The following is a 24,925-nucleotide window of genomic DNA, read 5'->3' as shown; positions in this document are numbered from 1 at the left end:
CAGATGTGTTAAGGTTAGAATTAGAGCTGCAGACCTGAGACCTGAAACAGACCTGAGACCTGAAACAGACCTGAGACAGACCTGAGACACAGAAATTAGGAATTGAGACTTGACATCGACGTGACCCCTTTCAGACTCGAACCCACCTACAATGACGACTCAGACTTGATTTGATTTACTCAAGACTCGACTTGGACATCTCACGAATGACTTGAGACCTGACTTGGACTTGTCTGAAATTAGTTGATACTTTTCACAAATGACTTGCAATGTCACTTAGACTTGTGTCAAACGTCGTATAACTTGACTTGAATATTTCTTGGATGACTTGAGACTTCAGAGCTTGAGACTTGGTTCAAATGAATTGAGAAACATCTTGTATAACTTGAGACTCGTCAGGAATGACTTAAGACTTGGTGTGAACTTGTCTGGAGTGACTTGAGACTTGTAAACTTGCCTCATACGACTCTGCACTTGTTTTGAATGGCTTGAGACATGACTTGAATGGGCCTCCAATGACATGAGACTCAACTTGAGACTTGGGACAAATTACTTGAGACTTGATTTACTTGACTGACTTGAGACTTGACATGGACTCGTCTCAAACGACTTGAGACTCGACCCGACACTTGCTCTGCTAGACTTGAGCCTTGTCTTGAATTACTTTAGACTCAAATTCACACTGGTTCTGCTAGACGTGAGACTTGATTCAAGGCTCGACTTGATGAGGGTCCTCATGAGTAGAAGTATAAATATGTGTGTGTGTGTGTGTGTGTGTGTGTGTGTGTGTGTGTGTGTGTGTGTGTGTGTGTGTGACAGTGAGCGTGGGAAGCTGACAGATGGTTTGAACATGTAAGAATATGTGTGTGTGTGTGTGTGTGTGTGTGTGTGTGCTCTATTGTGCCAGCTCAGCATCCTGAATGGAACAAAAAGCTCTTTTGAGTAGAATGTATTTGCATGTGTTGATGTTGTTAATGTATTTTTCACTGTTCATATTCTGTGCATGTGTAAGTGTTATTTATTTGCAGGTGTGAGCATGTCTGCATGTGTGTGTGCGTGTGTGTATGTGTGTGTGTGTGTGTGTGTGATCAGATGGAAACAGCGAAGCGTCTCTGGAGGCAGGAAACATGCAGAAGCAGCAGACCGGTACCTGATGTTTGACCATCATGATTTATGTGCTGTGAAGATTTTCTAACAGTAACAGCTGTCGACTCTGGAGATCCTGAAACTCAGTCACAACGAATTCTAAACCACAGAGGCACATATTTATATCTAATATACATCCATCCATCCATATATCCATCCATCCATCCATCTCTCTCTCTCTCTCTCTCTCTATCTCTCTCTATCTATCTATCTATCCATCTCTCTCTCTCTCTCTCTATCTATCTATCCATCTCTCTCTCTCTCTCTCTCTCTCTCTCTCTCTCTCTCTCTCTCTCTCTCTCTCTCTCTCTCTCTCTCTCTCTCTCTTTCTCTCATGTGATAACAGCATCTCATAAACTGGAATAAGTGAAATAATTTATCCTTGAATAGAATCTTTTCAAACATCATGTTGATGCTGGTTGTTGTACTAAAGTAAACATAAAGGTTGACTTCATGATGCGGTAGTGAACCTTAACCTGAGTGAGTGTGTGTGTGTGTGTGTGTGTGTGTGTGTGTGTGTGTGTGTGTGTGTGTGTGTGTGTGTGTGAGCAGGGAGGCACATTCACGACAAGGATGTAAGAAAGCTGTGTTCAAAGCCATGCAGAGTGTCAGAGTTCACGGGGGGATAAAAGGGGGAGGCGACACTGAGGAAAACACAGGATCCACAGAGGTCATGTTAAAAAGGTTTATTTCAACAACTGTCTGAATCTCCTTTATTTATTCTCTGTTCAAAGTCCCAAAAAAGTACAAAAAAAACAACAAAAAAACAAGTACATCAAAGGATTAGAAATCACATCAATGAAAACCAAGACACATTGTGTTGCTTCTTTTGAAATCAATCCAAGGAAATTTTTTTTTCTCCAATATTTATACATACTCACTGGATTAGTCAGACAAACATCAAAACCTCTCAGTAGCTTTATCTTTTTTTTCTTCTTTTTTTTTTACAATGACGTTTTACGTACGTTTTAAACTTCTGTATGATTTCTTTCTTTTTACAAAATACACCAATGCAGGCAGGGGAAGAGAGGTGTGTGTGTGTGTGTGTGTGTGTGTGTGTGTGTGTGAGTGTATACATATATACGCATGTCTATGTTTTCATCTTTTCACTGTATGTGTGTGTTTCTTATGTGCGTTTGTATGTGTGTGTGTGTGTGTGTGTGTGTGTGTGTGTGTGTGTGTGTGTGTGTGCGCAGGTAAGAGAGATAAGGGAGAGTAGAGTGACAGCAACAAGGGGGGGGGCGGGGCTGCGAAACAAGGGGCGTGAGTGGATGTAAGAGGAGGTTGCGAGGCGGCGGCGGGGTGAGGTTTGGTGGGAGGGGGTTTACTCTCAGCAGGGGCGGTAGCGGCGGCGGCGGTGGTGGTGGTGGTGGTGGTGGTGTACGTTTTTTTTTTTTTTGCAGCGGCCCGGGGCCGCTTGGTTGGCAGTGTTGCCGTGTTGGAGACGGTTGCAGACCAGGGTTGGTTGGCTGGTACGTTGGCAGGCTGGTTGGTTGGTTGGTTGGTTGACCCGTTAGGCGCACCCGGCAGCGGACGGACGGAGAGCGGGGAGGGGTTTGGGGAAGCTCCCGTTGCCGGCGCACCTTTGTCGTTTTCAGTGTCGTGTTGTCAGGTTGCTGGGGTTGTTTCGTTTTTTCACATCATGTTGTTCTGCAGTGAGTTTACCTCCGAGGAGTTCTCCTCGCCCAGGACCTTGTGGTTCTCGTGTTTGGGGGTCAGGGAGTTGTGGATGTTGAGGGAGTCGTCCTCCTTGGGCTGGGCCTTCACCGGGTCCTCCAGCTTGTTCTGGGAATTAGGATCGTCCTACCCAGAGAGGGGTGGAGGTGGAGAGGGCAGGGGGCAGAAAGCACAGTTAGAACCACAACAACCACTTTCATGTTCAGGTGCAACTTTGACCCTGCCAATTGGTGGAAAACTTTACTTTTGAATTATTTTTTTTAAGCCTCTGTAGGGAATTCTGGCCTACAATAGACATCATAGATTAGACTACGTTCATCTTCGTTAAAGGCAACAAAAACCTGCCTTTTTTTCCAAGGATTTACATCCATATTGGACGATTCTGCACCTCACAGTTTATGTCCAATCCCAACATCCAATGGCTGTTCAGGAAGCAGTCTGTCCTTAACGTAGAGAGGCAGAAGGTAAAGATGTGGAGTGCTTCTGGTTTTCATGCAGAAGACCAAAGTTCACATCCTGTCACAGACCTGCAATCTGTACTTGTCCTATTATTAATGATGCTTCTCTAACTTTAACCAAGTTATTTACTGAACCATTGTTTAATTACTATAACCCAGTTCTTTGCCCTACCTTAGTTTCTATTAGCAGATATTAAAAACGTTAGCATTGGACATAAACGTCGTTGTCACTGCATGTAATCGAAAGTGTTTTGCAGAATCGTCCAACATCGACGTTCTTGTGATCCGGTTTGAAGAAAACGAAGATGAACTTTGGCTCAATATGCTTCTGAAGAATCCCAGAGCTTTGGATTTTGTCTTGCATTTCATGCACTTCCACCTTCATGCTTTAAAGAACCACACCAGTGTCTATGCAAGTTTCCATTACAGGCGCACAACGCCAAACATTAAAACAATAACCAAGGCTGACCGTGACCAACTGATGTTCCAACACTTGAACTCTCTTGAAATAGGTAGCTATTGGTTTACATTAAGTTCTGCACAGTGTGAAAATGAATAACTAAACTCTTGAACTATGCTTGTGTTTTGTAATCTATTACAGACAGAAGATAAAAGCACACGTGTTACTACTAAAAAGGGGCTGAGCTCATCCAGCATTCGTAGCAATACCTAGGAAAAATAATGCGCCGCAAGTCGTAGATATCCCATGAAATTATTTTGTGTGTTGTCCACATAAATAAATGATGAACGAGGAAGTATAAACACCGCTAAAGCACACACAGGGCGGGTCGGAGCGTTGAGCTGGATGCATGTAACGAGCGGATATTGACACGTGTTGCAGACAACGTGGAAGTGTCTTAAAGCTGCATTCTCTAGTGTCCACCAGGGGGCGACTCCTCTGGTTGTATAGAAGTCTAGTCTAAAATGACTCTACTTCTCTCTTGATTTATTCCCTCAGTAAATAGTGTAAACATGAGTTTATGGTCTCAATCTCTAGTTTCAAGTCCTCTTCAATACAGCATGATGTTCATTTAGTACATTATGGTCCATTTAGAGTCAAACAGACCATGAAGAAGGGGATGCTTTAGGGGCGGGGCTACACAGTGATTGATTTAATGGGACACTTTGATAGGATAGAGCGATCGTTGATGTTAATAGTAACACCTGTGCTTTTTATTCTTTGACAAATCTAGATATATGGTGTGAAAAAGACCTTAAAGAGTCTGCTAATAGATTTTAAAAGTTTATTTTTCAAAAAGAACAGAAACCGAAGGACACCTGGAATGGTTTCTAAAAACAGCAGCATTGTTTAAAGACGTAGAGCATAATTGATTTGTAGAAAAAGGACTAAAACTCTGGTATGATCCTTTAAAAATACTATCAAATATTCAACTAAATCAAATCGCAGCTTTCGCATCGTCACTTCAAGCAACACCAGCTTCAGTAGCGGCCATGTCAGTGGTCTGGAGGCTCCACTGTTTTCATGCTCGACTGGCATGTTACGTTTGGTTGAGGAGACAGTGAGGTGAGCTGCATGAGCGACATATCCCCCCCCCTCCTCCTCTTTCAGGCAACCCAGGAAGCACATGCACATTCACATGCAAGACCCTTAAAATATGCCCCCCCCCCCCCTCCCCTGCGTACAGTAATGGTCGCTCATGCAGAACTCCCCGTCTCCTCCTGCTTCACCTCCTCCTCGAATTCATCTTCCCAAAACAGCAAAACAAAAACAAAGAGAGAAATAAGCTCTCCACCCTGGGTACCACCGTCATACATACCCAAGCAGTCGCTGGGAAGGGGGGGGGGGGGGGGGAATACAAAAAATAAAAAAGCGACGTGTTTAGCTCAATCTAATCCATCTGAATTTAATTAAGGTCAGAGGGAAGAAATTGATTGCGGAGTCCATTTCAGCTCGGTTTTTCCAGCCTCTTATCCCCATTAATATTGCATGGCATCATCGACCCGAGGCATCCCGGGGCGCCCGTCTCACTCACACACACACACACACACACACACACACACACACACACACACACACACACACACACACACACACACCCCTTTACGGAGACGAACACACAAGCTGAGTGTGGCGAGATGGACGCATTCATTCGGACACACACACACACACACACACACACACACACACACACACACACACACACACACACACACACACCCTGAGGCCTGTGCCATTAACAAACACAACCCGAATTGAATGTTTGCGTTTGAATACAAAAGGCACTTTCGGGAAAGGAAGAGCAGTGAGAGCATTTACCCGCTGGCTTGCTGGCCTAGATAGTAACTTCAGGCAGGACGTGTGGATACGTCACTTCCATGGTGACGGGATAGGGGCCCTCTGTCCTCCCGTCAGCGTGAAACTGGAAAATGTTTTGTTTTTGTTGTCGTTTGTTGGATTTCATCGTTGTGCATGGGTGGAGGGTGGGTGGGTGGAGGGGGAGGGGGCGGGGCGAGCAGTGGGTGGGAGGCACAGAGTCACGAGGACTTTAGAGTGGGTGTCACTTCGAAAAGGGGAGCAGGAACAGAGATAAAACAGGGTTTTGATGATGATGATGATGGTGGTGATGACGATGGAGGCACACGGACAGTTCCTAATGTCCTTTTGTCTGTTTTGGTAGGCTGGTAGGAATACTTCACAAAATGACCATTCGTGTATCAATTACCCGACCTCGCTGTTGCTTCGCTCTAAGACGAAGAGGGGGAAGTAATTATAAAATAAAGTGATCGGGTAGTTGATGCAAAGATGTGTGTGTGTGTGTGTTTGTGAAGTAGTGAGCGTACAACTTGGATGCCTGACGCTTGGGTTGTACTGCACCGAGTTTATAATCTGACGTTTTAATAAAGTTTTGCTACAAACGCAGCCTCCATTTGCTTCATTTCATCAAGACTTTCCTACTTTTTAAAAATTCTTTTATACCAGATGTTAGCCCACTTAAAGCCCTTATATGTAGATGTTTAGTTTATATGTGATTAAAGCATCTCTCAGATAACTGTGAGGGGATGTGTTAGTGTTCTTTAGAAACATTACCAGTGGTATGTGTGTGTGTGTGTGTGTGTGTGTGTGTGTGTGTGTGGTTGGATTCAAAGTGCAGACTGCTGATTAAATATGTTTTGAATTGACATTGTGAGTCAGTACACCTGTGTGTGTGTAAGCTTTTTTCAAGCTTGGGTGCATAAACTTCATATTAAAATATTTGTATTGGTATGTGTGTGTGTGTGTGTGTGTGTGTGTGTGTGTGTGTGTGAGAGTTAATATTAGCCCGCCTGCGCTGCTCTGTGTTTACATACTTGCTTGTGATTTGTTTGTGTTTACTCTCTGGCTCTTTTCCTCTGAGTATATGCAGCATGCGTCTACATTTGCGTGTTTGCATTTCATCTGTGTGTTCGTGTGTGTGTGTGTGTGTGTGTGTGTGTGTGTGTGTGTTGCGGGGCAGAGGAGGAGTAAGGAGACGAGTAGGACCGGTCAGAACTTGAGCGTCTTGAAAATTGAAAGACTGGATCGGCGCGTTTTCTGACGTGGCACTCAAACTGGAAAGTTTCTACGAGGACACGCCGGACCGCTCCGTCACGTGACATTTGTTTGCAGATGATAAATGAGTGTATTGTTGTAATACATCGCAATCCCTCCTCTGAATACTCCGCTACTTGAAGGTTGTTCCTCTGGAGAGTCTTCGTCGAACGAAGCGTTACATTTCCGCTGCAGTAACAGAAGTATTGTTTGTATTGTTTGCTAGCTGCCTGCGGACGACACCTACAGAAAAAGCCAAGTTTCAAAAGTCCAAAGAAGAAAAGTGTGACATCGCCGCCCACGCTGTGATCTCTGTGAAGTGCTGCGCAGGAAAAAGTCCAGAAAGAAAAGAGATAAAGACTTTTCAATAAGAAATCACTGGATCTTGTTGGTCCCAGTACTTTATGTTCTCACTGCAGATTCAAAGCTTTTAAATTAATGACTTCATCTTTGACTGTGTGATTGTACTGCCTGCCTGCAGCTTGAGGTGAATTCACCGACGATCGGTCCGTCTGAGAGCAGATTCAGTCGATGGAAATGAAATTGTCTCGCAGCTGCCCGGGCAATTCATTTTCTGTGTTGAAATTTGTTTAGTATTGACGAAAAACACAATTCCATTTCAGCTGTTTTTTGTTGTTTTTTTGCCGCAGAGGAAAACCGTGTGGTCGGTGGGATGATTGAGGACAAGAGGGTTCAAACCTACCGCAGCGAATGAAACACAGAGTGTTCCGTAACTGCAGGGAAACAGAAGTGCTTTTTGTGTTATTGTTCGGAAATGACTGCCGTGAGCGTGTGTGTGTGTGTGTGTGTGTGTGTGTGTGTGTGTGTGTTTGTGTGATACGTTTTAAATGTCTGTTTGTGATTTGACCACATGATCTTCATCTTTAATGTGTTTTAAAGGGTGATTCAATGATTTTTATCTCGCCTTACAAGTAACTCAGTGTCTTTTTGTGTGACAGGTTGCACTGAAAACACAACTTGAGTCACTCCAGGTTAATTTGACCCATTTTTTTAAGCCTAAAATAATACTCACAACGGTGTTCGTTTGCATCCGTATGAACATTAAAGCTGCAGTTGGTTTAATAAAAATAACTTTTGGTCATATTTGCTCAAAACTCTCACTTTAACTTGACAGTAGTACACGAGACAGTAGGTTTCCTCTGCCTCTTTTTGGTGATGCTAATCGCATTCGCAATCAAACCGTCAAACTCGGCAGCCCCCGATCGAACATGAAACTCTGTTTCTGTTTCCCGTTTCTTGGCTCAAGCGTTCTCCAGAAACATATTTTAGTGAACTGTTGAAAAGAGTCGAGCCAAAAAAACCAAGCGACGCCCACGGACTTCAGCAAACTTTCTCATTTCACGGCTACATTTGTGTTCGTATGAGGCCGAGAAATAAGTGATGCAGTATTGATCCATATTTGGATTAGAGTTCAGAGGAGTTTTTCTTCAGGGGCAGTGCTACAGCACTACAATGAGGCAGAAGAACGTCGACAATGACGATATTTTTTCATATATTTTCAGTCTCATGAAGATAGAGTGACGGTTTGAGAAAATATGAGAGGTGACAGATTACCAACTGTAGCTTTAACTGGTGCTCATAGTTTACTCTCTATATTTTAGTAAATGAATGCAAGTGTGTGGATCTGTCTCTTATCATGTTTTTCTGACTTTTGATACGTTTTTCTATTTTTTTATTTCGGTGGGAGGGGGTACGACTCAGATGGGTCCACTGAGAGTTGAGAGAGGGTGATTGACAGGGCCACAGTAACAATGAGAGAGCTGTTTGGGTAGGTGAGAGAAAGGGGAAGAGGGGGGGTGGGGGGGTGGGGGGCTATCTGACATTTGGGATTTGGTCTTACCTCGCAGTCGGACTCCTCTTTGGTCTTACACTCCCAGGTGTATCTGCTCATGGTTTTCTGAGGGGAGGGGGATGGGGCAAAGGGTTATACTCCTCAAAACCATACAAGGCATCCTCAGAGAAAGACAGGCAGAGACGGACAGAGAGAGAGAGAGAGAGAGAGGGAGAGGGAGAGGACAGAGATCGAAGTGGACAGAGAGAAAGAAGACGAGTGGGAGGCGATACGGAGAATTTAGGTAGCGAGAAAGAGGAGGCAGACAGGAAGAGGTAGAAGCAGACAGATAAAATAGACAAGAGAGAGATCGAGTGTTGGAGACCGACGGTGGGAGAAACTAGACTTCCTCTCAGACGTCAGCTGATATTCCCAGCTGGCTACAGACTCTCTTGAATGTGGACACCGACTCTGTTCAAACACAGACTCTCTGGTGCTGGCGTTCCGTATTAGCACAGTAAATACAGGTGTGGATAACTCTGGACGAGGTTCACCACCGTCTTGACACAGACACTGGGCTACTAGTTTGGAAGGGAATTGAGGTTATTTTGATTTATTGGTGGGTGTGGGGTTTTTTTTTTGGAGAGGGGGTAAGTTGGTATGGTTTTTGGTTTGGGGAAACCTACTGCATGTGTCTAAAGTGAGTTTTGTAGGTGGTTGGAACATGTATTAGAAAAGTAAAGCCGGGCTGAATAGTAGTCGTAAATCTTTCATTCTGTTTGTTTTCGGCTACAGAGCAGAGTGTGCCTCATCTGGTCCCACAGATACGTAAGAAAGAGACACCAAATGGATGTCTTTCCTCTGACTGTCTTATCTAATCCCTCACTAGGGTTGGGGGTTCGATACCATTTTGTTCAATTTGAGTCAGTCTGCTTATCAAATCGGAATCCCTTTTCCAATCTATTTAGGTTTAGCGTTCAACATTTTGTACCTTTAGAAAGGTGGAAACACACCTTACTTTTCATGGACCACTTGCTCCAGATGCTGGAGGTCCAGATTCTTCTCTATAAGACTTTAAATATTAGCAAACTAGAGGATTCAGGATACTGAAATTGATGTGAAGCAATCGGTTGGAGAGTTTGAGAAAAGGAGACTCACCACTCTGCAAAAAATACTAGCGTCCGCAGAGTAAATATAGAAGACAGAAGCCAAATTTCACTTTTTATTATAAAAAAGTTACTTTAAGAATCAATGTTAACCAGTTACGACTAACATATGACCATTAAAAGCAGTGTTCTGAAACCAGATCCAAAATACAGCCTGGTATCAGAACCCAACCCTGTTTAGTTAAAGGTACCCTGTGCAGTTTTCATGTCAACAAACAAACTTAACTTTATTTGATGACTAACAAACACACTTTTGCGCATTTTACTTCCTCATAAAACATTTGCAAAGCTGTATTGTTTGTGAGCTTGCCGTCTTCTTCTCTGTCTTTTCTTGGCACATTACTGCCACCAACGGTTAATCGGCGGCATAGCGTGAAACAGGCAGCGGGAATGTGTATTTATTGACTTGACCAGGGTACCTTTAAGTGTGCTGAAACAAACCAGAAGTATTTACAGTTACTATTCAGTCCGGTGGATGAGTCAGGTTTTTTTTTTAGGGGGGGTTGTGACAGGTGGTGTTGAGTTAGGAAGTTGACTTTTATTTTTTAGATATCGTTAGGAGGTGATGATGGATGGTTCTTTTAGTTTTAAATGATTCTTGGGACGTCTTGTCTCTCAGAGTAGTGGAATGGTATTTGGTAGTGGTTACGATGAGTGAGTGAGACCTCTAAAAGAAATGACAAGGTCTAAAAAACTGTTGAGCTAGCATGAAATAACATGAGAGTTACAGAGAAACGACTAGCTGCTGTAACGTCACAAGTGAACAGAACTACTGATGGAGTTGTTAGAGGGTGGTACCACATCCTTAAAAACACTGGAAGACAAATCAAAAACAAAACTCGACCTCGGTTGTAGCACTAGAACTACCCATGCTGCTACAACGATAGCATAGCCGCTACGAGCTACCCATGCTTCAGTTAGTGAGGCACCTGTCGGCTCTCTGCTGCCACCTGCAGGCCGCCGCAAGGGGGGGGAGGGGGAGGGGGGAGGGGGTTGCATCTCAGATGTTTATCCTGATGATAACCAGCAAAATGTCCCACACCTTTAGCTTACCTGTTTGTGGCACCCAGCCTCCCTCCCACCCATTTTCAGGATAAACAAGTAAAGCAGACATTTAGTCATAAGTACGGATTTGCAAAACAAATAGTGAAGCGAAGCGCAGCTGCTGACATGACCACCGGGGGGGGGGGGGGGGGGGGGGCATGTCAGCGACAGAGCAGGAATGCCATGACACACCGATGCAAGAGGTGATCAGAGAGAGAGAGCAGGTTAGAAAGAGACGGGGTGGGGGAGGGGTCGCAGCGAAGGATTGTGGGAGTTTTTTCCTCTCACCGGGGCGGTGACAACCGTCCATGAACGTTCAGTCTGCACGGGTTTCAGGGGGGGGAATTAAACCTCTAACCTTGTCTGTGTTAGAGCCCAATGAGCTGATTCATGCTGCACAATAAGCGTTCCTTGGTTAGAGTTAGAGTTGTGTAAAATACATAAAATGACTATGACTAGTTAAGACCTTATTTTTAAATGGTTGAACTGGCTAAAAAAAAAGCAGGTCCATACTCTTTTTGCTATTTTTCATCTCTTATTTTTTTTATATATATATATATATATATATATATATATATATATATATATATATATATATATATATATATACGTATGATTTGTGGCAAACTGGCTAAGTATGCAATAATTGGTACTATAATATACATATACATAATATTTACAGATTCATGGATTTAAAAAGTTCTATGATGGTATAAAAACCACAATCAAAATGTCTAAAATAGTCCTCTTCGTGCATTCCTGCAGTTTTCTTTCTCATCCTCCACTCGAGAAAACTCCCACCATCCTTGGTCGCAATTCGACCCCTCCCCCGCCCCGCCCCGCCCACCCCCCCCACACCGTCTCCTTAGCGTTGCACACCTCGGAGTATCTGAGAATACTCATGCCCATGCATTTAGGAGGGGGAGTCAGGGGGCACCGGGCAGAGGGGGGGTATTTTGCAGGGGGGGAGATGCAGAAAAAAGGGGTGAGAGAGAGAGGCGAGAACCACGTTACCTGACAGATAATGTTATCATAGTAAGCCAATGCACGGGCATGAGGGACGTTAGGAGGGGTGTCGCACAGTTTCCTTACATTTGGGTGGGAGCCCTCAGCGATGGTGGACAGCGAGAAATTATCATTGTGCTGCTCCGATGAAGGCCGGTACTTACTGCTGGGTGTTGGAGGATGGAGGGGTGGTGGGGGGGAGGGGATGTGGAGACGAAGATGGGTGGAAGGTGGAGGATAATACGATATGATGTTTAAAGAAAGAGATGGTGGGAGAACAGAGGAGGAGGAAGAGGAGAGTTTTTGGAGAAATTAAGAAGAAGAGAGACGTTTGGAAATGTAGAGAGAAGGAAGGAGGTTGGAGATGAAAATGTAGGACATTTAGGAGAACGAGACAAAGAAGATGGAAAACGGGGGGATTGGATAAGAAAAAGAGAGACAAGCCAAGGGAAGAAAAGGAGGAGGAAGAGAAGTGAATGACATTTACAGGAGGTTATTCACAAGGTGAGAGATGGAGAAAAGACAGTCGTGCAAGACGAAAAGACGAAGAGACGAAAAGACGAAAACAGACAAAATGGAACAAAAAAAAAGGAGAAAAGAGAGGACAAGCGTGGGCAAGAGAAAGGACAAGTTTAGGGGAAAAGATTACATTGTTGAAGAAAAGACAGACAGAAGGGGAACAAAAAAAAAGGAGGGAGGGGGGAGAAAAAAAGCAAGAAAGCAGCATTAGTTATAGAAGTAAAAAAACAAAACATCGTATCTGTGATGCAACGAACGACAGACTTAGAGTCATAGAGAATAAACTTTGACTCACATTCGACCCACTAACACAACACAGGTCTTGATTCTTGTTCGCTCGGCTGACGATATTGATTGCAAATGATCATGTTGATTTTTAGATTCTTGCAAACAAACTTACCCCACACTTTCCTCTTGAACCTCACAGTGTTGACAGATTATTGAGAAAATGTCCAGGGTCTACGGAGGCAGACCTGTCCTTCGGCCAACTAAAGGTTTGTTCTCCTAAACATCCCTTGTTTTCCACTTAATATAAACTTATATGAGAGTTCATGCATGATTTATTAGTATGTTGTGTCTTTTCCTGTTTGTTTGGTGTTGAACATTTTTAATTGCCATCAATTAAAAGTTTGGCTTTAAGATAACTGGATACACCAAACAGCAACTTATCTGATTAACATCCTTCAAACTTTGGGAGTTCCCCTTTTTGACGGAGTTAGACTAAACTCTTTGAATATCTTCCTCTTTCTTCTTCGTCTCTGACTTGTTGAAGGGAGGAGACGTTTGTCTCGGGGACCGAATGAAACGACAACTTTTGACAAGAACGTCACAGTTTTGTCTCAAATCGTCCTTCTCATGTTTGAAACGCCTGTCGTTCGCCCGGCGCTCAAACCTTTACTCAAGCGTCTCGCTGTGTCTCTGCCTCTAATCTCTTCACTCCCCCGTCACATCCATAGTTAAAGAGGCCGCGATCCACTTCCTGCCAAACAAATCCCAACTAAAAACGCCCGTCTCTCTGATCTTGACGCAAGCTTCCATATTTATATTTCATGAACGTTGAGACGGGACAACCAAAGACGATGTAACGACGAGAGACAGAGATCATGTTCTCCTGTCGACACTTCGGCACCAGACGTCAGCTCTGGACCTCTTGCTCTCAGTTTAAAATTGTTGTCATATGTAGCACCAACAAGTTACCTTATGAGGTCTAGACCGTAGTCTTGCATTCTCTCTAGTGTCCATCAGGGGGCGACTCCTCTGGTTGTATAGAAGTCTAGTCTAAAATGACTCTACTTCTCTCTTGATTTATTCCCTCAGTAAACATTGTAAACATGAGTTTATGTCTCAATCTCTAGTTTCAAGTCTTCTTCAACACAGCATGATGTTCATTTAGTACATTATGGTCCATTTAGAGTCAAACAGACCATAAAGCAGGGGATGCTTTAGGGGCGGGGCTTACTGTGATTGACAGGTCCGCTACCAGAGCCGTATATCTCTACGCCACTCCTCCGCATTCCAAATATGGTCACTTCCTGTTCATCAGTTGCAGAAAAACCAACACGGCGACGGCCGTAATCCAAGATGGCGACGGCGAAATTGACGAACTCGAAACCAACGACTACGACACTTCTTACATACAGTCTGTGCATTATACATGGTCTGTACCAAAAGAACACTTTATATTTTGTTTGATAAGACGAAAAGATGATTGGATTTTAATATGAAAATACAAAGAAACTGATCATTATTTTTGCAAATATTGTTAAATAGGTGCACAGAAATGACCAATTTGGGACCTAAAAGGGTAAAAAAGGCATTTTTCACTTCATCCCGACGGCACGGTTATTAAAGTATGTCCCCCTAACCTTAATGAATATAATCTTAACTGAGTAGTTGTTGTAACCTGAAAAACCCACGTTATTAAACGTTAACTAAAACAGAATCACGTCTTTACATTGACAGACAGACCGTCTCATAACAAAGACGCCATTTCTTCTCTTCTCTCTCTCTTCTTTGACCAGGATGTTGGTCTGATCTCGACTGCGGCAGAGAAACACTGCGACTGCGATTAACCGCAGCAGATGGGGGAGTGTGGGAGTCTCATGTATTCATCAGCCCTGTCAGCACACACACACACACACACACACACACACACACACAAACACACACACACACACACACACACACGCACACACACTCCTCTGAATGTGTCATGCTGAGATTCTTTCCTCTGCAACGACCCTCTTATTCCTCTCTTTTTTTCTTTCACTTTCTCTTTCCCTCTCCTCTCCTGCAACAGTTTCTCCCTCCCTCCCCCCTCCTCCCCTGTTTCATCCTGCCGTTCCTTTTTTTTACTCCTCTCATCTGTCACCCTCCTCCTCCTCCTCCTCCTCCTCCTCCTTTCTCCTCTTCGATTTCTTTTAGCCGACCACTTGATGAGGCTGTGTTTTCTCTTTCATGCTGCACCCTGCCGCTACCACACACACACGCACACAGGCACACACACACACCCCTCAGGTCGCACAGCTGTATGTAGGTCAACTCCACCTCCCCCTGTTTCCCCCCCCCCCCCCCCCTCTCCCGTTCAGACTGCCCTACTTTCAGCTGGATCCAGAGAACCAATGACATCACCCTTTTCTCCTCAAATATCTGCTCGCTAGGCTGCTACTGACTGCGCCGCTCTTCCTTCCTCACCATCCTCCTCATCCTCACCCTCATCCTTAATCTCCTCCACCCCGTGACTAGCACGATATCCCTCCCCGTGGAGCTAAAAGTAGTCCCCGTGGCGGGTGGGATCTGCTCCGGAGAATCCGGTTGCCATTTGCGTCAACCGAGGACGCTCGATCGCCGGGGCTGCTGCTGCCGCTCATCCGCAACAGCGCTGTTGCTAGGGAGACCAACGTTAAAACACGGGCACTGCCCCCCCCCCGCCACACACTCTGTCACTCTCGTTCTCTCCTTCAGTTAATATTTACTCCACCTCCTTTAGAGTCACTCAAACAATGTTCAGGGTTCTTCGAAGGTTCTCTAGTCAAGGTTCTTACGCTTAATAGAACATTTGATAGATTTAGAATATCATATCAAACACATGACAATTAACAGTTTGCAACCTTTTTTTTTTTTTTTTTGCCAATCATCATTCATGAGGTTCTTTAATCTTAAGATGAGGCCTACGGGACGAATATTATTTTAATATTTTATTAGGAAAAAGCATAAAGAAAATTGCGTTCTGGAGTTACCCACTGCATAATATCTCCACCTTATATCATCATTTACTGTATGTCTATTTTTGATTTTTGATCTCCTTAAATCTTTCTGTATTTGCAGATTTTCGTGCCTCAAAAACACCAAAAAAAAAGACTTGAGATGAGGAGGAGACTCTAAAGTGCAGGTAGAGAGAGAATAAAGGATTTCATACTTTGTTTGAGGATCCATCTGAACCATGTCGGCTTGGTGGTATGAGAAACATTGACTTGAGGGGATTTAGAGCCCTTTAAAGGTCCAGTGTGTCCTAAACAATAATTACCTTTAGTGCATCTAATAGGTCTCCACAGAACCATTTCCTGGTCCTTCACACGGAGCCTCTTCCTGAGAGTGTACACCGGCCTTTCTCCCTTCTCTCCTCATCCGTTCTGCCGGCTGCTCGCCATCAGCTCCCCCCTCCCTCCTTCCTCGTCTCCTCCTGCATCCCTCCATCGTCTTCCTCACTTGTTCGCCTCCTATTGCAGCAGATCAATCCTATCCCCTCTTCCTCCCTCAGACTCTTTCTATCTCTCTTCTCTGTCGTTTCTTTAGCCTTTGGTTTCTGTGATGGCTACAAAACTGGTATCATCTAATATATCAGTATATGTCTCGGCTGATAGGCGACAGGTTCCGTCTCTATCATATGTCCTTGAGCAAGGCACTGGACCTCTGCTGCCTCGATCGTTCTCCATTCTCCAGTCATTCTTGTCTGAAACAAATGTGTCTTTGTTGAGGGCGCCGAGGACTCGTGTTCCTCTGCTGCTGTGACCCATGCTGGCGTTCACTCATCCTGCCTTTCTTCTTTAATGTTTCCCCAAATCTCAGGCGTCCTCTGTTTATGAAACACTACTCAGCTGTGAGCTCCTGACATTTTAGAAAACGTGTTGTCGAGACAAAATGAAAAAAGGCCTTTTTAACACATATATAGATCCTGTTGTGTTTTTATATCAAATCATCATCTTTTCTTCCTGTAAAACAAAATATGAAACGTGCTTGCAGAGGCTACCAACCGATTTAAACCAATAAAACCACGACATCCTTCATCATGAAGTCCTCTGTAGCTCTGTATATCGCACTGCATTCTAAGCCCGCCCACTTTTAAGCGGCCCAATCAAATGCGAAGGATTCAATTTAAATCCCTCTTGCAACTCAAATATTCTGTTTCAACCACTGAAGCTGAATACACTAACTACTGTTTCTACTGGACTCTTAACGGTACTATATGTGACAATTACTATCATTTAATGACCACCGGTGTCATTCATAACAAACGTTCCACGTTGGAGCGTACCTTTCACCTGATTGTCACACAGAGATTTGCTCTTTTAAATTAGGTTGATTGCGTTTTTGCTTGTAAACTACTGGATACTCCCCCCCCCCCCCCCCCCCCCCCCCCCCCCCCCCCCCAGTTGGTGTCTTAAACTTTAGAGAGAAATTTAAAATCTTCAGCGAGTCAGAGCGAGAAAAGATGGACTCTATACACAAACCAGAGTCCGGCAGCCATCCGCAGCATTGTCTTTTCTTTCCAAATCTCGACCCTTCAGATTACAGATTATAGCAGTGTGCAGATGAATTACAGTACAGTTATCCCACAATGCCTTGCAAAAATCACAGTTTAAAGCACTTGAAGTGATGATAGTGTAATTATTTGTGAAATATTTAATATAAAAAACGTGAAATCTCGTGAAATCCTGGAAATAATTTAGTGTATTTCTAAACTTCGGGATTATTTCCCGTCTCTGAGACTTATTTACAGACGCATTGACTGAATTCCTGTGAGTGTTTAAAGCTGTTGGTTTGTCTTCTTTAGCCTTTATTATCTCCCTTATTATACATTCTGTCCCCTGTGCCTCTTATCTTTATATCTTCATCGATATCTTCATCGACCGGCCTCAGAAACAAAAGATCTTTAACGTCGAGGGAGTGAACGCACCGCAGCCGAGACTCGAGCGTCTGCCGGGCGACGGATGATAAATCTGATGCACCAGAATGCCCTTGAGCAAGGCACTAAAGATTTTTTTTTTTTACTTTTCTTAGTTTTGTTTGATCGATCTTTTTAAACTCAGACAAATGAATCCACCGAGCCTGCGGGACACTAAAAGGAGATCTTGACAGATGGAGTTTCACTCGCGTTCGTGTATTGCTTCATCACAAACGTTGCTACTTTGTGGGGAATAAAGATATTACATCTTTCCTTTTCTCTACGATCTTGTTAGGATTACTAAATATAAATCGAGGGAGCATGAGCCAAAGGTTTATCCCCCAAAATATAGCGAAATACCCCCGTATTTTCTTTTTCTGTGTGAGTAAAGCCTCCTTTCAACGAGCCACTCCTCCAAATTAAATAAGGGAAGATGAAGAACTTCCACTTTTATTTTGAATCCCTCAGCTCAGACTCACCTGCGCTTGCGCAGCTTCTTGTTCTCCGTCTTGAGCACGTGGAGCTTCTTGGCGAAGCAGACGACGATCATGAAGAGCAGCAGCACCACCAGAGCCGAGGCGCCCACGGCCAGACACATCACCTGGAACTCGGTCACCACCGACTCGCAGCGCGCGCCCTTGTGCCAGATGTAATCCTGGACGTTACATCTGACAGGGAGACGGAGAGAGAGAGAAGAAGAAGAAGAAGAAGAAGAAGAGGAGAGGATGGGAGAGAAGGCAAAGTTTTGAGAGGAATCAGAGAGGATGGAAAGATCAGAGGTGGGAAATAAAAAAGAACAAAAGAGGAAATGGTTAGTTGGGTAAAACCACATTTTAGTGATCCCACAAAATGCTCGGACTGTGTGTCAGCTTCCACGTTCATTGCTTGGCAACGTCCATGTATTTGTCTTTTAAGTATCATTTAACAGGCGCGTTTGGCTTCGAGCATGTCTGTGAACAGTCAGGATTTCCTCTCTGCTCCTGATTATATCGAAGTCGCTCTAAAAACCTCACAACATGTTACATAAAAGTCCTCGGCGCTATTGTGAAGTAATCGACCGCAGGCGTGTCAGCAGGGTGGAAGAGTCGCTGGCAGGTTTTTGCAGGCTGCTTTATTCAAATCATTTCTGTGTGTCTGAGAATAGAAGGTGAAAATAAAAAAAGGAGCCCCGGGGGGGGGGGGGCACTCGCTGTCACACACTCTGTCAAACATCATCATAAAAGACATGAGATCTTACACAATGCATATGGGCGTCCATGTGTGGATGTAAATTACAGGCACATATGTGGACGCACACGCACACACACACACACACACACACACACACACACACACACACACACACACACACGGTCGCCATCTGAGTCCCGGGCTCCCTCTTAGTACAGGCGTCCGCCCGGGGACAGAGAGGGGCAGATGGCTTTGTCTACGGACCGTTTGGCGTGCAAAACGGCAAATCTATTTCAGCGCTTAACGAGACCTTAAAGTCTGTTTCACTGTCACACGAGCAGAAGATCGTGTTTCCATAAGAATCACTAGATTTATGATAAGTCATTTAACCCCTCCACCCCCCCGGAAAAATATACTTATTATACGTTAGGATCTCCACCACATGTCAATATTACGTTACTTTCATTTTGTCAAAGAGGATGTGTGTGTGTGTGTGTGTGTGTGTGTGTGTGTGTGTGTGTGTGTGTGTGTGCTGTTTGGTAAAGAAAGTCTTGTGCTATTTTCCCCCTTTTTGGTTGTTTTTGACCGCGGGGCTTTTAAAGTGGATGAACACAAACGCGGAGTAAAAATACACAGAACTGCCAGAGGGAGGTTTTCAAGCATGAAGGTTTTCTTATTCGTGTATTTTTCATATACATCAGAGCACTCAAAATGACCACAGCGAGCGGCTTAAATTAACAAACGACAAAGCAATTAACTGTCCTCCCCCCCCTCTCTTTGTCCCGCACGGACATCGCACCGACGAGGGAGCGTAAAAGTGAGGGCCGCCCCGGCTACGCTCCCTACATGCTAAGCAGCCTTCCTTTTCACCGACCCGCTTCCTGTCTCCTTCCTGAATCCTTGACGTTTTTTTTATTTTCTTTATTTCTGCCAGCTGAACGAGCCGGGAGACATTTTGAGAGTGGGCATATGTGAGAAAAAGAGAGAGAGAGAGAGAGAGAGAGAGAGAGAGAGAGAGAGAGAGAGAGAGAGAGAGAGAGAAAGGGATGATGCCCGATATCACATTTTCAAGGAGACTTCAATGCACTCAACCTCCGAGCAACTCTGCGCCCGCACAAAGAAGAAGAAGAGGTTTACGTAAGGCATGGATGGAGGGAGGAGGGGATGCAAATAGAGAGCGGGAGAGAGAGAAGTAAAAGGGATGCATGAATAAAATAAATAAAAAAGGAGAGCGAGGATGTGCTGGTCGTCGTGGCAACCCAGCTGAGCGGCAAAAAAAAAAAAAAAAAAAAAAAAAAAAACCCGGAGCAGATGCGTCGCTGACATGTCATTCCATCACACGTCCTCCACGAGGACACAGTCGGGGGGTTTTTTCGCGGCTATAGCTGCCATCTCTTTTCTTTCTTCCCCTCCCTTTCCTCCCTTTCCTCCCTTTCCTCCCTCCCTCCTTGTCGTCTTGAAAATCTCTTTTCTTGTTCACCGGCTCTTTCACCTCCCCGTCTTTCCTCCCTGCTGCCTCCAGCTGAATCGTGTCTCTGCTTTCACTTAGCGCGACTGATTTTCTCTCTTTCTCTGGAGGAAAACATGCAGAGTCAGAGGCGAATGTTCTGCTTTTTGGCTTTAGTTGGGAAATAAATGAGAAGAGAAGTAAAATTAACTGAACTGTTCTAACGAGCGTTGCCCGGGCATCCGAAGCCTGATGTGTTTTATTCCTCTGGAAGCCATGGAGCTCCACTCGTCCAGAAACTATGCAGCCGTGCTAGTGGGCTTTGTGCGGAGACGTACTGCGAAAACCACGGCCAACAGACGGGGGGGGAACAACATGCAACCAAGAGCTGAAATGCAAACAAAATGTAGAAGATAACACTGCACCTACGGGACCTAATTGAGCTCTACACTCTCTACACTGAGCTAAATACCAGCGTCAGCATGCTCAACAATGATATTGCTAATACGCTGATGTGACGTTAGCTCGTTAGCATGCTGTGATTTGATGAATAAAGTGGATCTGAAGTCAAGGGATCACCAAAAGACTAAAGGAGTCATCCTCTGTGCACCATGAACGTCGGTGCAACATTTCATCACGATCCATCCAATGGCGGTTGAGATGTTTCAGTCTGGACCCAAGCGGTGGACCGACCATCAATGGAGCTTTGCCTCTAGCAGGACTACAAGCGAGTCGCACCGTCGCGCTGCATGACACGTTCCTCCATTACTGTGACCAACACACACACAGGTCATATTGAGTCAATTCAAGGAAAAACAACGCCAAGTGGCAGTTAAAATTAACTGCCACTTGGTGTTGTTTTTCCTCCAGATTATTGCTCTCAAAAAAAGATTTCTTTCAACCGATGTGTTTTGTTTTCAACGTTCTTCCCGTTCTACATTTTATGAGCAGATTTGTGAACTGAAAAGTCAAAGTTCCTGCAGATAGCTTCTGCTGTTAGGAGACCGAATGTCTATTAATCTTGCAGCTGAGAATAGTTTGGTAAAAACAGTGCCAACGCACTTTTGGTTCTGGTCTTTTTGTCGGAGAATAACGCCGGTCTTATCTGTTACCATTTAGAATCAAAGCTAGAGAAGCTGACACGGGAGGAAACGGCTCTTGGCTGAATTTTTCGAAGACAATCTTCAGGATTGGATTTCCTTCTCTGGAAAAGTCTCACGTCCAGGGCGGCTGCACAAATCAAAGTGGAAATAGCTCCTCTTTGGGGACGAAATAACTTCTACTGTCAAACCTCTTTCTCAACATTTAAATCACGGATCCCTCTCTGGCGGAGAGTGTTGCCCAGCCTCCCTCGTTCCCACTCTCTTCCCTCTTTAAAACCTCCCTCGTGCTCCAACAGGCCTTCACATTTCTTTTTTTTTTCCTCCCCAACCCATCATTATCTCCACCGCAGCCGCACTTACAGCATTGTCGCAGCCCGGCAGGAATACACCAGAATTAGCATCAGGGCGGCCCGAGCCACACGAAGGAGAGCTGATAAATCCTCTAATATTTACCTGATTAGGACCCGCTGGGGTAAGAAAGGGGGGAGGCAGGCAGAGGGAGTCTTTAATTTAACTTACAGAGGGTGACAATGGTGCAGGTGGGTTGTGGCCCTCTAATGAGACCCCCCCCTGCTGGTTTTGATGAAGAGTAATGGAGATGAGGGGGCCTGGTGAAAAGGCCAATTTAAGACACACCGGTGTTCCAGGGCGATAGGCCACCAGACGACAGGCTGGTGTGTGTTTGTGTGCGTTTGGAAATTAAAAATACTGATATCTGCTTCGACCCAAGGAGTCAATAACGCCGGTTGAAGTGAGACTACGTCACGTTTTCTCAATCGAATACGCTCAGAGGTTTTGTCACCACAGCCTTGGTACGCAGCAGACAGCAGTTTTTTCAGCCAAAAAGCGTCCGTAGCTATACCTGCAGAGAGACCGTACGTCTGTAACGAGCGGAAAGTGATTACTAGATGTTGCTGGACTTTCGTAGGGAAAGCGCAACTGAAGCTAAAGAGGCAGATATTTCCCTCAGGGGGTGGGCGGAGACCAAAAACTTTAACGGCTGCTGAGTAAATAAGCAGCTGCTTACTAACAAATTCGCCCATATACACTTAAAAGGTGAATACGTCGACGTGATGTTCATTTATAATTCATCTTATTTATTGCCGAGACAATACTGCCAGCTGCAAAAGATGAGCGGCTTTATTTTGGTTACTGTCTCCGCCGAAAACATATCAAACTTCATTTGGTGCTACGATAATAACAGATGCAGGATGGAAACAGAATCAGGTTTTAGATATATGTTTCTTTTGATCAAAGCACCATATGGACGAAGGCCCAGCAGAGGAGACAAATGCATTTCAGCGAGGTCTTTGGGAGAACGAGCGGACCTAAGAGAGCTGCATGTGGACTGACAGGAGAGGGCACGGCGGGGTGTTTACTGAATACCTTTTTTGCATAAATCCCCTATTTTGCATTAAAACAAACACTATTTTTTAAAAACATTTCTTCCTTGAAGCGATGCATGATTTTCTTACGCAAATAACTGCGGAGAGTGGAAGGGGAAAAAGTGAGTCAAATCTGCAGAGAGAGAGAGAGAGAGAGAGAGAGCGATGAAAGGCCAGCAGAGGACTGGGGAGAAGGAACAACTGGCGTCCTCTGAGAACCAGGTTTCTATCACGAGTTTTGGACGATAAAACATCCGCTACCGATCCTGGCGCTGAAACAGAACCTCGCGGAGTTCCTCTGACGAATAGAAGCAAACGTCCTGGGTGACGCTGAGGCTCTTTGGGAGGGGGAAGGACAACCGGCGGGATTAAAAACTGGATTTGATTTCTAAGTGCTGACAGAAGAAGAGTAAGAGGAGAGCCTGTGGAACACGGAGTTTGATCTCATCTGATTAGACGACTCAATGTGGAATTTAATGAATGAAGGAAGACGGAGGATAAAAGTTTATAGTTGTGTTTATAAGATGCCTGAATACAGACATCACTGGATGAGTTCACCCTCTACATGTGAGTTCATTATACTCCATCTCTGTGTTTTGCGGTCTAATGAACGCCGTAGTTTGGATTTGCTGTCGTTAATTCAAACGTAACGTTTTAGGTCATCGGGCTTCTGAAATGAAACAATACAAGAAGGGAACACTTTGGTTGAACATCTCGTAAACATACGCAGCCAATTGCTTTCGGGTAGTGAGGAGGCTTTGCTTCACTTCTTACCAAGAAGTTCATGCAGAGCGTTAGATTTGGTTTTAGGCTCCTAAAATCTTATTTTATGGTCATGAGAACGTAAACTTTACTCTTGAACTTGAACTAGACTTTGTGAGTGCGTTTGCCATCAAAACCTATTACGTGTAGTCAGCAAATTAAAGGTATTTAAATTGTATTTTCTTATTGTATTTTACTAGTGCACTGTGTATTTTGTCATGCGGACTAATTAAGTGATTTGTTACATTTAGTTTTACTAAGAAAAGCAGTGTTACCCTTCACGCAGTGAGGCATACAGCCCATTAAATGAACACTGGTACCTGATCGGTACTTGGCGTCGGCTGACACCCAAAGCCCGGGTGTTGGTGTCGGTATCGGGACTGAAACGGTCGGATCGGAACATTCTCAGGGTCCATTTAATCACACAGTTTGAAAACCGAAAAGGGGATTTAAAAACACGACGATCTCCAGTACATGAGAAGAATCGGACCAATTCAAACCATGATGTTAATGTTCACATTTTGTCTTGTGAAGAAGTTATTTTTCCAGGATTTAAACCGAGGGAAGACTAAGAAGAGAACCAATGATCCTCCATTTCAATGAGAGCTTCTCTTGTATGAGCGTGACACTGTGGTTTCTACGGTCCAACAGAAGCCTCCATTACACCATCCAAAGACCACGATTCTCACATCTCCGCTGAGCAAAATATTACCACCTAATTCAGTACGTGTCTGTTTGCTCGTCTCGGTCTCGTGCTGTCAGACTGCGCTAAGCGCTAACCTTCGTGCTATCGTGTACAAAGAGAGGCCGGTTTCAACACCGCAAAAATGATCTCTGGTCTATTGATTGTAATGGAATCACATAGACTTCAACGGTTGTGTCTGGTAACGATCAACCGCATTTCTTGGCAAAACCGATGTAGAAATAACGAGCTCTGTGTGGGAAAAGGCTCTGGTTTGTGTTGCGGTTCTTCTCCTAAAGAACTGCAATGACATCCATGTAAACAATACGGTGATGAATACATACACAGATCCAAATGGCAGGTAATGTTGATGTGATTGTGAATTGTTATCTGATAAAGGCTGCAACTTTTAAGGTCAGGAAAATAGACCAGAACTCTACAAAATAAGAGCGTCAAAACATTCAGGGTTGAGACAGAGAGAGCTGAAGCTTCAATACAGATTAGCCCCGCCCACATGAAGATCAATACAAAAAGTGACCAATCTCTCTTTGTTTACGCGTGTGTGTGTGTGTGTGTGTGTGTGTGTGTGTGTGTATGTATGTGTGTGTGTGTGTGTGTGTGTGTGTGTGCATAAATGTGTGTGTGTGTGTGTGTGTGTATGTGTGTGTGCAGTGAACCAGAGTTACTCTTGAGCAAGATGACTCGAATGTGTGCGAGTGTATGTGCGTGTCAACAATTGAATACGTCAGACAGGACTACCTTTGGCAAAAACAGGCAGAGTGTGTGTGTGTGTGTGTGTGTGTGTGTGTGTGTGTGTGTGTGTTGTGTGTGTGGTGTCTGTTTTGTCTCGAACCTCCTCTACAGTCGTAAATCTGT

The 24,925-nt window shown here is 44.4% G+C and overlaps 1 protein-coding gene across 7 annotated transcripts in view; it reads right to left on the bottom strand.

Annotated features, from left to right (window-relative positions):
• Nucleotides 1-1,817: 1,817 nt before the first annotated feature.
• The window catches only part of cspg5a (chondroitin sulfate proteoglycan 5a), a 42,779-nt gene continuing 19,671 nt past the window's right edge, over nt 1,818-24,925 (bottom strand). The window contains exons 3-7 of one of the 7 annotated variants that reach the window (XM_068735174.1): nt 17,980-18,168; nt 11,905-11,983; nt 8,672-8,728; nt 5,560-5,662; nt 2,862-2,949 (exon numbers count right to left, since the gene is read on the bottom strand). In XM_068735174.1, the coding sequence (XP_068591275.1) occupies nt 5,576-5,662; nt 8,672-8,728; nt 11,905-11,983; nt 17,980-18,168 (412 nt within the window). In that variant the 3' untranslated portion in view covers nt 2,862-2,949; nt 5,560-5,575. Of the gene's footprint in view, nt 2,950-5,559; nt 5,663-8,671; nt 8,729-11,826; nt 11,984-17,979; nt 18,169-24,925 lie in introns of all 7 variants that reach the window. The other 6 variants (XM_068735171.1, XM_068735170.1, XM_068735168.1 and 3 more) reach the window with 6 other exon arrangements.

This window comes from Cebidichthys violaceus, unplaced genomic scaffold (genome assembly GCF_023349555.1).
Source record: "Cebidichthys violaceus isolate CVI_PGR_0920_01 unplaced genomic scaffold, fCebVio1.0.p SCAF_7, whole genome shotgun sequence".
Classification (NCBI taxonomy): domain Eukaryota; kingdom Metazoa; phylum Chordata; class Actinopteri; order Perciformes; family Stichaeidae; genus Cebidichthys; species Cebidichthys violaceus.
This window is presented reverse-complemented; position numbering and strand designations above follow the sequence as displayed.